This window comes from Podarcis tiliguerta (assembly GCF_965153285.1).
Source record: "Podarcis tiliguerta genome assembly, chromosome: 7".
In the NCBI taxonomy this organism is placed as follows: Eukaryota; Metazoa; Chordata; class Lepidosauria; order Squamata; family Lacertidae; genus Podarcis; species Podarcis tiliguerta.
In genome coordinates this window covers 40,644,044-40,656,434 of record NC_139540.1, presented here as the reverse complement: position 1 = coordinate 40,656,434, position 12,391 = coordinate 40,644,044, and the positions used below count along the sequence as shown (strand labels likewise).

Sequence of the window (12,391 nt, the reverse complement as noted above, 5' to 3'; positions counted from 1 at the left end):
CAGGAACTACTGACATAGAATAAGATATAAGCAAAATACTGTGATGTAACAACCATTTTCATTAGTGTAGTCATCATTCATCAAAGCCAGTAGGGCTGCCCTCATGTAGTGATCACTGAAGCAGTATTCAAAATTACTTGAAGGTTCCTGCTTCACTAAAGTTTTTCATAAGAATTCACAGCTAGACAGTATGATTTTTTTTGTCTTGAGACCTAAGCGATAAAATTCAACTATCGGCACAATAATTCTGTAGACCTGTAATGGCCAATTTGTAGTGTCTTAAAATGAATGTAATAAATGACTACAATAAGCCTTATGGTTTCTAAAAAGAATGCTTGTGCCACTGTACAAAAATGATAAGGAACAATTTTAATCAGAAAGCAGCTATGATACTCGCATTTAACACAGCAAACTGTGGTTCATAGGTATACACTCACGATGCTTTTTACTGTTGTGCTTCCAACTCCCAGCTTCATTACATGTAGATATAAAACCATAATATGCATGAGGCAAATGCCATGTTTTCTGCTATATGCATGTTACAGGAACATACGAAAGCTGGGGTTGGTCACAACACCTTGCTGTATTCACAAGCAGTGGTGAACATACATTTGCCATCACATAGCATGTCTTCAGATATGATGAAATCTGCTCTTATATAAACTTCTTTCTCTCAAAAGAAAGAATGTTGATGTCTCAGATTGTGAAATACAGATGTCTAACTGAGGCAGGTCTAGACAGGAAACCTACATACCGTATTTTCCCATGTATAAGACTATATTTTTTCCTAAATTATGGAGTTTAAAATAAGGGGTCGTCTTATACATGGAGGCGTCTTATACACGAAAAAATATGGTAAATGCTCTCTCCAGCAGTGCTTGCCCATAACAGGTACTCTATCGTACTCCACAGCATTTCTGGTCAATATCTCTTAATTATTATTAATGTAGGAGAAGAAACTGTCAATAAAGAAAAATGGGCCTTACAAAAAGACTTATGCTAAACTGCAGAGGGAAATGACCTTTTTGTTCTTCCTAATACTTAATAATATACATTCATCTTCAAAGGTTACTATATTTTCCATAGTATGATTTAAGAAATTAAACAAATAAGGTTTATATATAGATAGAATTCTACTATATATATAGAATTCTATTGCATTTTGTGCTGCGCAGCCCTCCCCTACTCTACAAATATATGGCAAATATCAAAAAAGAAATGAAACTAATTCAGCATTGGAACTCCCCAGAGTGGCTTATGGGTAGGGGTGGGGAATGCATCAGCTCAGGTGGAGAGGACAAGGTAATTTGGAGTGAGGAAACAGCTGATGGAGGAAAAGTTAATAATATAATCACTCTGCACTGTTTCCTTGCTATAAAATGTCCCATCCACACTCCCCCAGAAGGAGCTGTATGCAGTTTGGGGATATGTCTGGATCCACTGCCATCATTTGAGATGCAGGTGGCCTTGGTGGCATGGAGTGTCTTCCATCAGCTACATCTGGTGCCACGTGGTTCTGTGTTGGGTGTTCAACGTCTTTATAAATGACTTGGATAAAGGAATTGATTTGAAGCTCATCAGATTTGTAGATACCTGGGACAGGTAGCTAATGCTGCAAAAGACAGGATTTAAGATGGTCTTAACAGATTGGAGAACTGGGCCAAAACTAACAAAATGAATTTCAATGGGGCAAATGTAAAGCACTTAGGAAGGAAGAAGATGGGGGGCACCTGGATTGCCAGTAATACATGTGAAAAGGATCTAGAGGTCTTAGAAAACCACAAGCTTAACATGGGTCAACAGTGTGATGCATTACATAAAGCTAATGCTATCCTAGGCTGCATCAAAGCAAATTACAGTGTTAACAATATTATTATTGAATTTGATATCCTTGAACTACAAATGAAGTTAGGCTAGACATATTGGACAAGCATCTAATGTGACCTTTCAAGAGCTCTTTTTCTGACAGAGGTTGCTATAATGGTGCACAACAAGCGCCCAATGAGAATGGTATATGACCCTTCTCAAAAAATGGTGGTGGGGTCAATTCTTCTCATGGCATCTTTTCAGAATGTCCTTATTCTAGCAGTTCAAGCCCTACTGCTTGTTAATAGGGCTTCTTATGTTTGGCAGAGAACAAGTGAGGGATTGTAAAGCAATTTGGAGGTTAGTAGGGGCAAATCTCTGAAGAACAAATGTCTAGAACACACACACACACCCAGAGGCAAAATTACATAAAGTGGTATCATTTAATCATAAACAGAGTGAGAGAGAAAGTGATCAGGGAGAAGGCTAGGTGCTTTTGTGATGGGGAACTTGCTGACCACCAGACCTTGTTGGATTCCAACACCTATCATTTCTGACCATTGCGTTTGATGTCTGTGGCTGATAGGAATAGTAGTTCAGCAACATCTGGAGGGTCAAAGGTCCCCCATCCCTGTTTTAGACAAAATACGTTTGTCACTTCTCTGATTTTAATCTTGTAGATTATGTCATTTCTTTAGAAATGTCAAATCAGCACATGGAACTTGCAATTCTGTTAGGCAGATACAGATCAAAAGTTAGAATGCTAAAGAAAAGAAACGTCAGCTATAATTAATACATAAATTACTCTGTGACAGTGTCACCTTTTATTTCGGAGCAACAAGAATATCTTAGACGATATTAATAATGTCTTCAGAAGAATAGCATGTCAGCTGCACCCCCACATTCCCAAATCAGGAAAATGTTTGGCTTTGAAATGAAATACATGCTTCTCTGAAAAAGAGCTTTTCACAGTTTGAGTCAACAGATTCTGAAACATACTGAAGCAATTAAAGAGGGAGAAAATATACTGTGAGAATAAGATTCCGGAAAGCTATTAAAATCTAGCCTTTGGTTAAAAAAGAAAGAAAGGGCAAAGTCTTTATTTTCTATATGAAATATTAATCTGAGAATGGGAAATCGCCAGTGTAACAAATTGAGTAATGTTTGCAGTGCTAAAAGTAAACTGAGATTCTGAATTTTAAACATAAAAGTGCCAAAATTTTATTGTGTATATTATTGTGGATCACATTTCATCTATTGTGTTTTAGTACAAATTACAAAATAAAGGGGTGGGGGAATTCACATGAAAATGAATTGTTGCATTGCTTCCACACGCGCCTAACTTGCAACTCAGCCCAACTGTGCTGCATTGACTTCAGCAGCTTTGTAGTGGCATGGTAAGTGTAGGTGGAGCTGCGCAACATGTGTCAAAAGTTGTGTGAATTCCATCACTCATTCACAACAGTTTGGCCATGCAAAGTAGCTCTTACTTCCATCTAATGTTTTAGGGATTGGCATTTGAAAGAATACTGGTATGCAAAAGATCCTTGCACTCATTTTGTTTTACTTGCAGTATGGCATGGCAATAATTTACTATCTTAAGTTGATAACATTATATTAATAATTTATTATCTTAAGATAGCACACTATAAATATCTTAGATACAGTGGTACCTCGCAAGACGAATGCCTCGGAAGACGAAAAACTCGCAAGACGAAAGAGTTTTTCGTTTTCTGAGTTGCTTCGCAAGATGGATTTCCCTATGGGCTTGCTTCGCAAGACGAGAACGTCTTGCGCCTTTTTTTAAAAAACCGCCAATGCATTCCTATGGGAAACCGTCAATACACAGTGGTGCTTCGCAAGATGAAAAAATTCACAAGACGACAAAACTCACAGAACGAATTAATTTCGTCTTGCGAGGCACCACTGTATTTATAAATTTCTAAGAGAGAGATTTTAGTTCTATTTTCTCCATAAGATATTCAATTTTGCATGCTCTTTCCTTGATACAGATAGACATTTGGTCTTAATGAATTCAGAGCAGACATGAACCATGAAGTAGATTATTTTTTACTGTCCATTTTTAATAATTATGACTGATACACTTTACTTATCATAAATGATAGCATAATTGAGGGATAACAAAATAATTTTAATAATTCCAACTTGCCAAATGAGTTGACATAGCCAGGAGGCTATAAAAGCAATATTATCTTTTTTTAATAGGCATTAAAATTCTTTTATTCCCCAAAACAGCCTTTCTAACAGGTTTTTATTCTAATTAGTGAGTCTAACCTAATAGCCAGTTGTTTGAATAATTGACCTATAAAGCCTACAGCTCACAAACCTTTATTACTTGTTATATACTCTCTTACAATATACCTTATAGTTTTGTCTTCCTGTCCTTGCTATAACCCCTAAGACCCAAGAAAAGGAAACATATAATACTGAATTGTAGCTTAAGCTGCTACATTTAAAAACATATTTTTACTGGCTGATATAAATTGTTACTATCAAAATTGTTTTAATAATGTAAGTTTAATTGTTCCAAGTGAAAGACTAACTTTATACAAATATACAATTAAATGTTTGTATTTATATTTTCTTTGTGAAGCAGGTAATACACTAAACATGTATCATTTGAAGTGTAATTAAACAATGGGGTTGACTGTACAAATATACAAAAATGATACTGTGTCTTCACAGGTACAAGAAGTATGCTTTCAAATGTAAGTCACATGAATTATATTGAACAACTGCTGAGGACTAAGGCACTGATTCCCAACCCTGCTCTCTCCTGCTCCCCAGTCCACTTGAAAATTGCTGAGTCTTGGTGGATCACATAGTGTTTTCTTTGCCTGTTATAGCAATTGTAATGTGTAGTGCTAGGTCAGGGGTAGGCAACCTAAGGCCCATGGGCTGGATGTGGCCCAATCGCCTTCTCAATCTGGCCCACGGATGGTCCGGGAATCAGCGTGTTTTTACATGAGTAGAATGTGTCCTTTTATTTAAAATGCATCTCTGGGTTATTTGTGGAGCCTGCCTGGTGTTTTTACATGAGCAGAATGTGTGCTTTTATTTAAAATGCACCTCTGGGTTACTTGTGGGGCACAGGCATTCATTCATTCCCCCCCCCTAAAATATAGTCCGGCCCACCACATGGTCTGAGGGACGGTGGAGCGGCCCACGGCTGAAAAAGGTTGCTGACCCCTGTGCTAGGTGCTGTATGGTTTTTAATTGTATTTGTAGTGCTTCTTTTATTTCTTATATTGTAGCTGTTTTTCATGAGACACATTGCAAACCACCTGAATAAAGCTTGCCATGAACCCTAGTTTGGAAACCCCTGGGCTAGGCCATACCGAGGAAGACTTGCAGAACGTTGGGGGTAATAGTCACGTTTCTTATTTACATCAGCAGACACGCTGCTTCTATTTTCTAACTTTCTGTCTGATATCTGAAGTAACCCAGCGGGGGGCCCATTAGCCAAACAGGCCAATAATAATAATAACATGTTTACACGACCAAATTAATAAAGATTTTTAGTTCATTAACTAGGTTGCCTTAATTGATTAATATTTAGAAGACCAATTAAAGATTCAGTGCTATCAAACCTCATTATGGGTTCTTTTTAATAAATTCTGACCCCAGAGGTCTTGCTCTTGTCTGCTTCTTCATTCTTGAAGGACTGTATCCACATGGTACTAAAACTATTTTAGACTGGTGGGTGCCATATCCTCAACTCTCCCCATTTTTCACATAGGAAAAGTCAAAGCAGGCACAAAATATAATTTCTTCTGCCAGCCTGTTGAAGGATGAAACAACTTCCAATAGGAGGAGCACAAAATCAAAGGAACTTTGGTCAAGTGGTCCCAGTGAAAAGGTGCAGGGATATCCAATTGTCCACCCCTTATTAGAATAGGGTTGAAAGCATTGATCAGTTAATCAGTGAGATTAATGCTATGATTGGAATTTTAAATACAAACTCCAATCATAGCATTAATCTCACTGATTAACTGATCAATGCTTTCAGACCTAGCATAATCAACTTTTTCAAAAGCTAACAATCAGTCCTTGTGGTCCATTCCTTTGAAATTATTATGCCCCCACAGCATTTGGCTGTGATCCTAAAACCATTTGCTCATAATTACAGCACACTTCCTCAGCACCTTTGTCTGACACAGATTTTCTCAGAATTTACCTAATGCCACACGGCTCAATTTTCATATATGCTTAATGTTTACCTACCTAGTCTTCAAGGCAATGTATAAAAACAAATTGCAAAATTATCTAGCATTAAAATGTTTATGTAAAAGTTGCTACCATAAATATATCTATATAGAAATAACATTTATTGTGCAATTGTATAGGTTGGGATGTGTTGCAATTCCACTGTTTGCCAATTACCCTTGCATTGGGCTGTTGACTAGGCACCTTTAGGAAACACCTGGTGTCTAAGGAAAAGCAGTGGGAAGCAACCACTAAATGGTGACTGGAATGGTACTGTAACCGTCTCTGAAAAGTGAGTAACACAGCACTGCCTTGACACATGAGAATGCCCACTGAAATGTGTTCATCATAGGAGGGCACTGAGCTCTTTCAATGCAATACTGTACTGGGATGTATCAAGGCTTACTAAAAATAGGGGCAGGCAAGGGAGAGGAATAGAGATAAGCACAGTAAGGAAGAGTGAATGCCAAGAGGAAAAGGCTGGTTCCGTGCAAATGAGGTACGTACAGTAACTGGCTTTTCCCTCCACTTTAGCTCCAAGGGAAATGGTTGTGATCTTACTCTTCCCACGAACACACCAAGCGACTCTAGGGCCGTAGGGGGAGGAAGCTGTGGCAGAGCATCTGATTTGCGTGCAGAAGAAGACCTCCTGGTTCGATCCCAGCCATTTCCAGGAGAAAGCCCAGAGAGCCACTGCCAGGCAGTTGCGGATCCAACAGACAATGCTGAGCAGAATGGACCACTGGTCTGACCGTAGAAGGAAATAGCCTCCTATGTTCCTAGCGTGGCTGGGGGCGGGGTGGAGTAGGCACCAAGGCCTCCCCGGGTCTGCGTACGCGGGTCCCATGCCAATGTGGCGAGCAGCCCCTTGCAGCTGGAACCTGCTCCTTGCTCCATCCCGTTCTGCTCACCTGTCCCCTCCCTCTGGACGGGGTTCTCCGAGGGACCGCAGAATCGTGGCGGCTACAAGGAAGCTCCTGCGAGGGCAAGGGGGGGGGGCGAGAGCTGCCCCAAGCGCCGCGCCACCACGAGAGAGCCAAGGGTGCCCAGGTGAGCAGGCAGAGGCAGCGGGCGCTCCTCGCAACCGCTTCCCGGGCTACGAGGCGAGGAGCAGCCCCACTGCCTCCGCCTCCTTGCCTGCGCTCGCTTTGTGGGCGGCCCGGCAGCTGAGCGACGAGGACGGAGGGACAACAACCCGACCCCGGCTGGGAGCCCGGAGAGCTCCGTTTCTTTCTGACTACAAATCCCGGGATGCAAGATGCTGCCTTTAAGAACAAAAGGAAAGGAAAACGTAGCAAGAGCAGCCGCGTTGCACCTCGGGACATGTAGTCTCGTTGCCCGATCTATGTGCAAAGTGAAAGAGGGCGGGGGGGGGGAGAGCTTGAAAGGGAAAGCGGCGGAGGGGATTGGGAGTGGGTCGAAGCGAGGGTCTCCGGCAGCTCTCGCGAGATCTCGGGCAGCCCTTTCTTCCCTGTGCGCGTCTCGTGCGCTTTGCTCGCGAGCGCGGCGGCCTCGGCTGGGATGTTTTGTGCAGTCGCCATTCCCTGGCGTGACGTCATAGTGCATTGTTGTGACTTGCGTAGCGGAGCATCCCTCAAGCTGTCAGCTGTGTCGCCGCCGCCGCCGCCGCCGCTGCGGGAGCGCGAGCCCGAGCCCGAGCCTGCCCAGCCCCCCGCCCGCTCGCCGTCCCCGCGCCCCTCCCTCGGGGGTTCTCGGACTCCACGTCACCGCCTCGTTGTCTGTGCGGGACCCTCGGGCTCCCCCGCCCTCCCCCCGCCCCGTCCCCGCACGTTCCGTCCCGCCCCCGCCCCCCCTAGAACCATCTCAATGAGATGCAAACATGAAAGACAAGAGGAAGAAGAAGGACCGCACCTGGGCCGAGGCTGCCCGCCTGGTAGGTGCGACCGGAGCTTTGTGCATGCGGGGCCGGCCCGTCCGGCTGCTGTTCCTGCGGGCGAGCCGGGGAGGCGCCTGGCGCAGCCAGCCAGCCGGCCCCCCTCCCGCCCCGAGCGCCTGCACATTGTTGCGGTCGGCAGGGGATGCTGCGCTGCGCCGGGGCAGGCGAGCGAGAGGCAGCCCCTCCGGAGGCGCGGGACGAGACGGGAAGCGGAGGCTGCGTTCTCGTGGAACAATGTTCCGTGCAGAAGAAGTCTCTGCGGAGCGGCTGCGCTCGGGGAGCTACTTTGTTCGTGGACTGCCTGACTGCATGCCACGTCCCGTAGTGAGTTAGTCCGCCGCCAGCCTGGAGGGAAGACCCTCCTCCGTCCGGTGCAGGAAGGCCGTGCGGCGAAGGGCCACAGGCGGGCGGGCGGGGAGGGGAGCTACCAAACACGCACATTGCCGGGCTCCGAGTTTCTGAATAGAGACGTCGAGCTTCCTCCGCCTGCCCCCTCCCCACCTCACTTGGTCAAGCCATAAGCACTCCTGGTTATTGATGTAATGGAACCCCACACGGATCTGGGAAATTGGGGGAAGAGGAGAATTTCTTCCTCACCTGGACAGTAACTAGAGCGAGGGGCAGTGTCTCCCAGCCCGTTATAACTCCTCCATAGTGCTTTCATTCATTATCGTCGGGATTCGTCTCTCTGTGTGTGTCTGTGTGTAGTTGACAGCCTGGAATAGATGTACTCTACTTCATTCTTAATAATGGGTACGAAAGCTGTCTTAGTGCTCATTTAATTTGTATGTATGTGCAAACAAAAAACGATATTTTTCGTGGGGCAACTCCCTTTGTACAGCACGTGTGTAACAGAGTAGTGTTTGTGTGTGTGTGTGGTGGCCAGAATTTATTTCCATAGCATGTATATGTATAACAAGCAGTGTTTACTCCTATATGTGTGTATGTGTGTGACTTTGGTTAGAGAAATTTCTCCATGTATATGAAAGTGAGAGGAGAATTGAGAGTCCTGTATGCACTTTTTCACTCCGTAGAAAGAGATAGTATGCTGCTGGCCAAAAGGTTCCAAGAATCTGCCTCCTCACGTTATGTATTAGTGAATTTAAATATCAAATGATTGTACCTGCATTTTGGCATGCTTGTGTTAAATGTGAGGGGTTTGCTTGAGCACTGCATAGTTTCCCATCCACCCTTCTTAGAAAATACCTGATTATACTATTCCTCAAAAGCCTGCTGTGTTTCTAAGGACACCAGTATTCATTGGCAAAATAAATATTTCTATTCCTTCCCACCCGTTTCTGTGTCCATTGTACCGTTTTAGTGCACATTTAAAAAATTCCTTTTCAAGCTTTGAATTGTCTGTGTTTTGTAATCTTGCAAATTAAGACTGCACTTACCTGGAAGTAAGTCTCATTGGACTCGAAAGAGCTTACCTCCGAGTTGACATGTATAGGATTGCATTGTAAATTGGCTCTGCAACATTGCTGCATGCAGTAAGATGTGTGTTGCTGTACAGTATTGTGTATGTATTTTGTGAAGTTTCACACTCTGTTCAGTGCAGCAATGTAAATGTATGTGTGTGGACTGCTTGAAGGACTGGCTGCTGGCTATATGGCTTGACTTTTGAATCTATTTTGCTGCCTTCTATTTGATACTTAATTGGTAAATGTGTCTGTGACTATGTTCATTTTTTGTTGCTGTTTCATGTCTGCTGCAAAGCACATTCTTTTCAAAAAGGTGGTTTTCTACTGTGTTTGGTGGGACTATAAGGCACTGCCACTGTAGTTTGATCTTCTGCACATAACTCATATAAAGACAACAAAGTCTTGTGACACCTTAAAAGCTAACAAATTTATTATAGGCTTTCATGGACTCAGGTCTGCTTTGTCAAATACACGAGCAGTTATCCTGAACTGCTGGTGTGCGTGGTATCGCTCTCAGTGTGAAAAAGCAAACAATGAGATCAGAAGGAAATTAAATTTAAAATTATAACTTATGCTAAAATTACTTATGCTATTGACAGTGACCATTCTACAAGTCAGTGTTGGTGATAACACAAACACCCTAGCATTGGTTAACTAATTAGCAGATGTAGCCTGATAGGAACCCCTGATCTTGATTTGAGCCAAAAGTGATACTATTGAACCTTTGATAAATTAAGTCAATGGTTTCACACTGCAGCCTCAGTTTTGAAGTTTCTTTGTTTGGGAGTAGCCACTTGGAGGTCAGTGGCAGAGTATCCTTGGAGACTGAAAGGTTCCTTTATTGGCTTTTGAATATTACCATATCTGAGCTCAGATTTGTGTCCACTTATTCTTTTGTGCAGAATCTGTAAATGTAACACTTTAGCAACTGGTGTTAATTCAGCGTATACATCAGGATATAAACTTGAGTTTTTGTATCAACCACAGTAAGTGTGTAGAATAATTGTAGCACACCATTTGTTGTTGTAACAGTGAAATACAGTAATATATGATGCCATAAGACATAGGAAAACAGGAAACACTATGCTCAACTCAAAATGCTTAGAGTGCAGTCATAATCTCACCTACCTGGGAGTTAGCTCTGTTGAACGTAGTGAGATTTGCTTCCAAGATGGATAGGGTGGAATGTACCATGTGTTTTCCCACTATGATACTAGGGATCCTTTCTCCAATGAGTGAATATGCAGTGTTTGCTAACTGTCATCTTTAGACTGGGTGAAGCAGCCCCCAGGTAGGGACTTTTGAAACCCCATAACAGAGATGGGAAACATGGGGTCCTTCTCCAGAGTTTGCTGGTCTACAACCATTATTCCTGACTATTGGCTGCGGTGGCTGGGGCTGATGGGGGTTGTAGTTCAGCAGCCTCCTGAGGGCTGCAGGTTCCCCATCCCTGCACTATAACATCTTATCAGTATTTGGTATCTGAAGAAGTGTGCGTGCACATGAAAGCTTATGCCAAGAACAAACTTAGTTCGTCTCTAAGGTGCTACTAGACAATTTTTATTTTTATATATTTTGATCTTATCAGTAGAATTGATACCAATTTCATATCCTTTGCTTGCAAAGTACATGCAAAATTGTTTGTGTGCCACATTGCTTTCTGCTTCTGATACCCAATATTCTCCAGAGGGCTGCCTCCCAAAATGTTGCATTATGAGATCTCATCCAGTCTATGAATTCCATGGAAGCCTGACTATTACTGGGTTCATCAGGGATTTTTATTGCTGAAAGGGAGTTGCATTGTAAGGCTAGAGGTGTTGCTATAACTTAGTGGTCCAGCATGCCCTTGGCATGTATGAAGCTCTCTTTTAATTCCAACAAACTCTAGCTAGGGGATTGTGAGTAGCAGAAAGGGGATGAACTTATATCAGAAGTACAGGGGCAGCCTGGGACATTTTATGGCTTTAGGCGCCTCATACGACCACCACTGCACCCTGCCATGCTGCTCTGCCCCCTCCTCCTCCACAGGCATGCCCTGCCACCAAATCACCCCTGGCGCTGCCTCCTCTGGGGGGCCCTCTTGCCAGGGGCAGTGGTAGGGCCCACCCATGGAACAGGAGAAGGCAGAGTGGCAGCAAGCAGTGCGCCCTTCCAGTCAGATCTGCTGCCTGAGTCCATCACCTCACCTTGCCTCTGGCCCTGCAGAAGTACGTATATCTACTGCTGCCACTCAGGTTGAAATTTGGGTCTAAATGCATTGCCTGCAACAAAATACCTAGTGATCTTCTATTCCCAGGTTAGTTTGAATCTACAGAACAACAAATAATGTGGTGTGGACTTCTAAACAGCAGTGTGTTATATGGAATTTAACAATCTGATCTCCTATTTGACTCAAAGGCAAGATCCTTAATATACAATGCTTTAGATAGAACACATATCATCGCTTCCATTGGCTCTGGTATAGTAGTTGAATTAGAGTTTAATCTGAGATGTCTCAAAGCATGGTGATGCCACAAAGTGTTCACTGGTAAGCATTTCACCAGTTTGTTATTCTGCTCTCTTGGGATTCATCAATATTTTATTTCTGGCCTTACTGAATCAATTTCAGTGACAAGCAAACAGTTGAGACCTAATATGTTCTCAAGCAATGACTCCTGTGATAGCTTGATCAATGTTCACACTACAGAATTCCATGAGTACTGAGTTACCAAATGCTTAATCTGCCATGGGCAGGGCAGAGTAACACAAATATTTAAACCATTCATTGTAGCAATGTCATCCCTCAGTATAAAGCCACCGTATACTATTAGAGTGTAAAAGGATGTAGAGTACTCAGAAATGGTAGTTAAGGTTGTCAGTGCAGGTATAACTGCCTTTTGATGTGTGGCTATGAATATACATTTTAATACATATTTTAATATGCAGGATTTTTCTGCAGGATCTCTTATGCAAATTGGACAACTGTTGAACATTAATTCTGTTTGTAGCCTGATGTCTTGTTTGCACTACACCTCCCATTGACTAATAAATGTTTCTC

General features: G+C 43.0%; 1 protein-coding gene and 1 long non-coding RNA gene across 6 annotated transcripts in view; one reads left to right on the top strand and one right to left on the bottom strand.

Annotated features, from left to right (window-relative positions):
* Window positions 1-352: 352 nt before the first annotated feature.
* LOC310682664 lies at window positions 353-8,021 on the bottom strand. Of its 3 annotated transcripts, none has more exons than XR_014514084.1 (3): window positions 7,906-8,021; window positions 2,333-2,437; window positions 353-1,612 (listed from the first exon to the last, which is right to left on the bottom strand). It is a non-coding gene; the product is annotated as an uncharacterized lncRNA (long non-coding RNA). The 3 variants fall into 3 exon arrangements; XR_014514086.1 differs by lacking the exon at window positions 7,906-8,021 and adding an exon at window positions 6,945-7,004; XR_014514085.1 differs by lacking the exon at window positions 2,333-2,437 and having other exon boundaries at window positions 7,906-7,999.
* ASXL3 (ASXL transcriptional regulator 3) overlaps window positions 7,409-12,391 on the top strand; it is a 103,914-nt gene continuing 98,931 nt past the window's right edge. The window contains exon 1 of one of the 3 annotated variants that reach the window (XM_083451497.1): window positions 7,409-7,927. In XM_083451497.1, coding sequence (XP_083307623.1) covers window positions 7,874-7,927 — 54 coding nt within the window. In that variant the 5' untranslated portion in view covers window positions 7,409-7,873. Of the gene's footprint in view, window positions 7,928-8,117; window positions 8,255-12,391 lie in introns of those variants that run through there. The other 2 variants (XM_083451498.1, XM_083451499.1) reach the window with 2 other exon arrangements.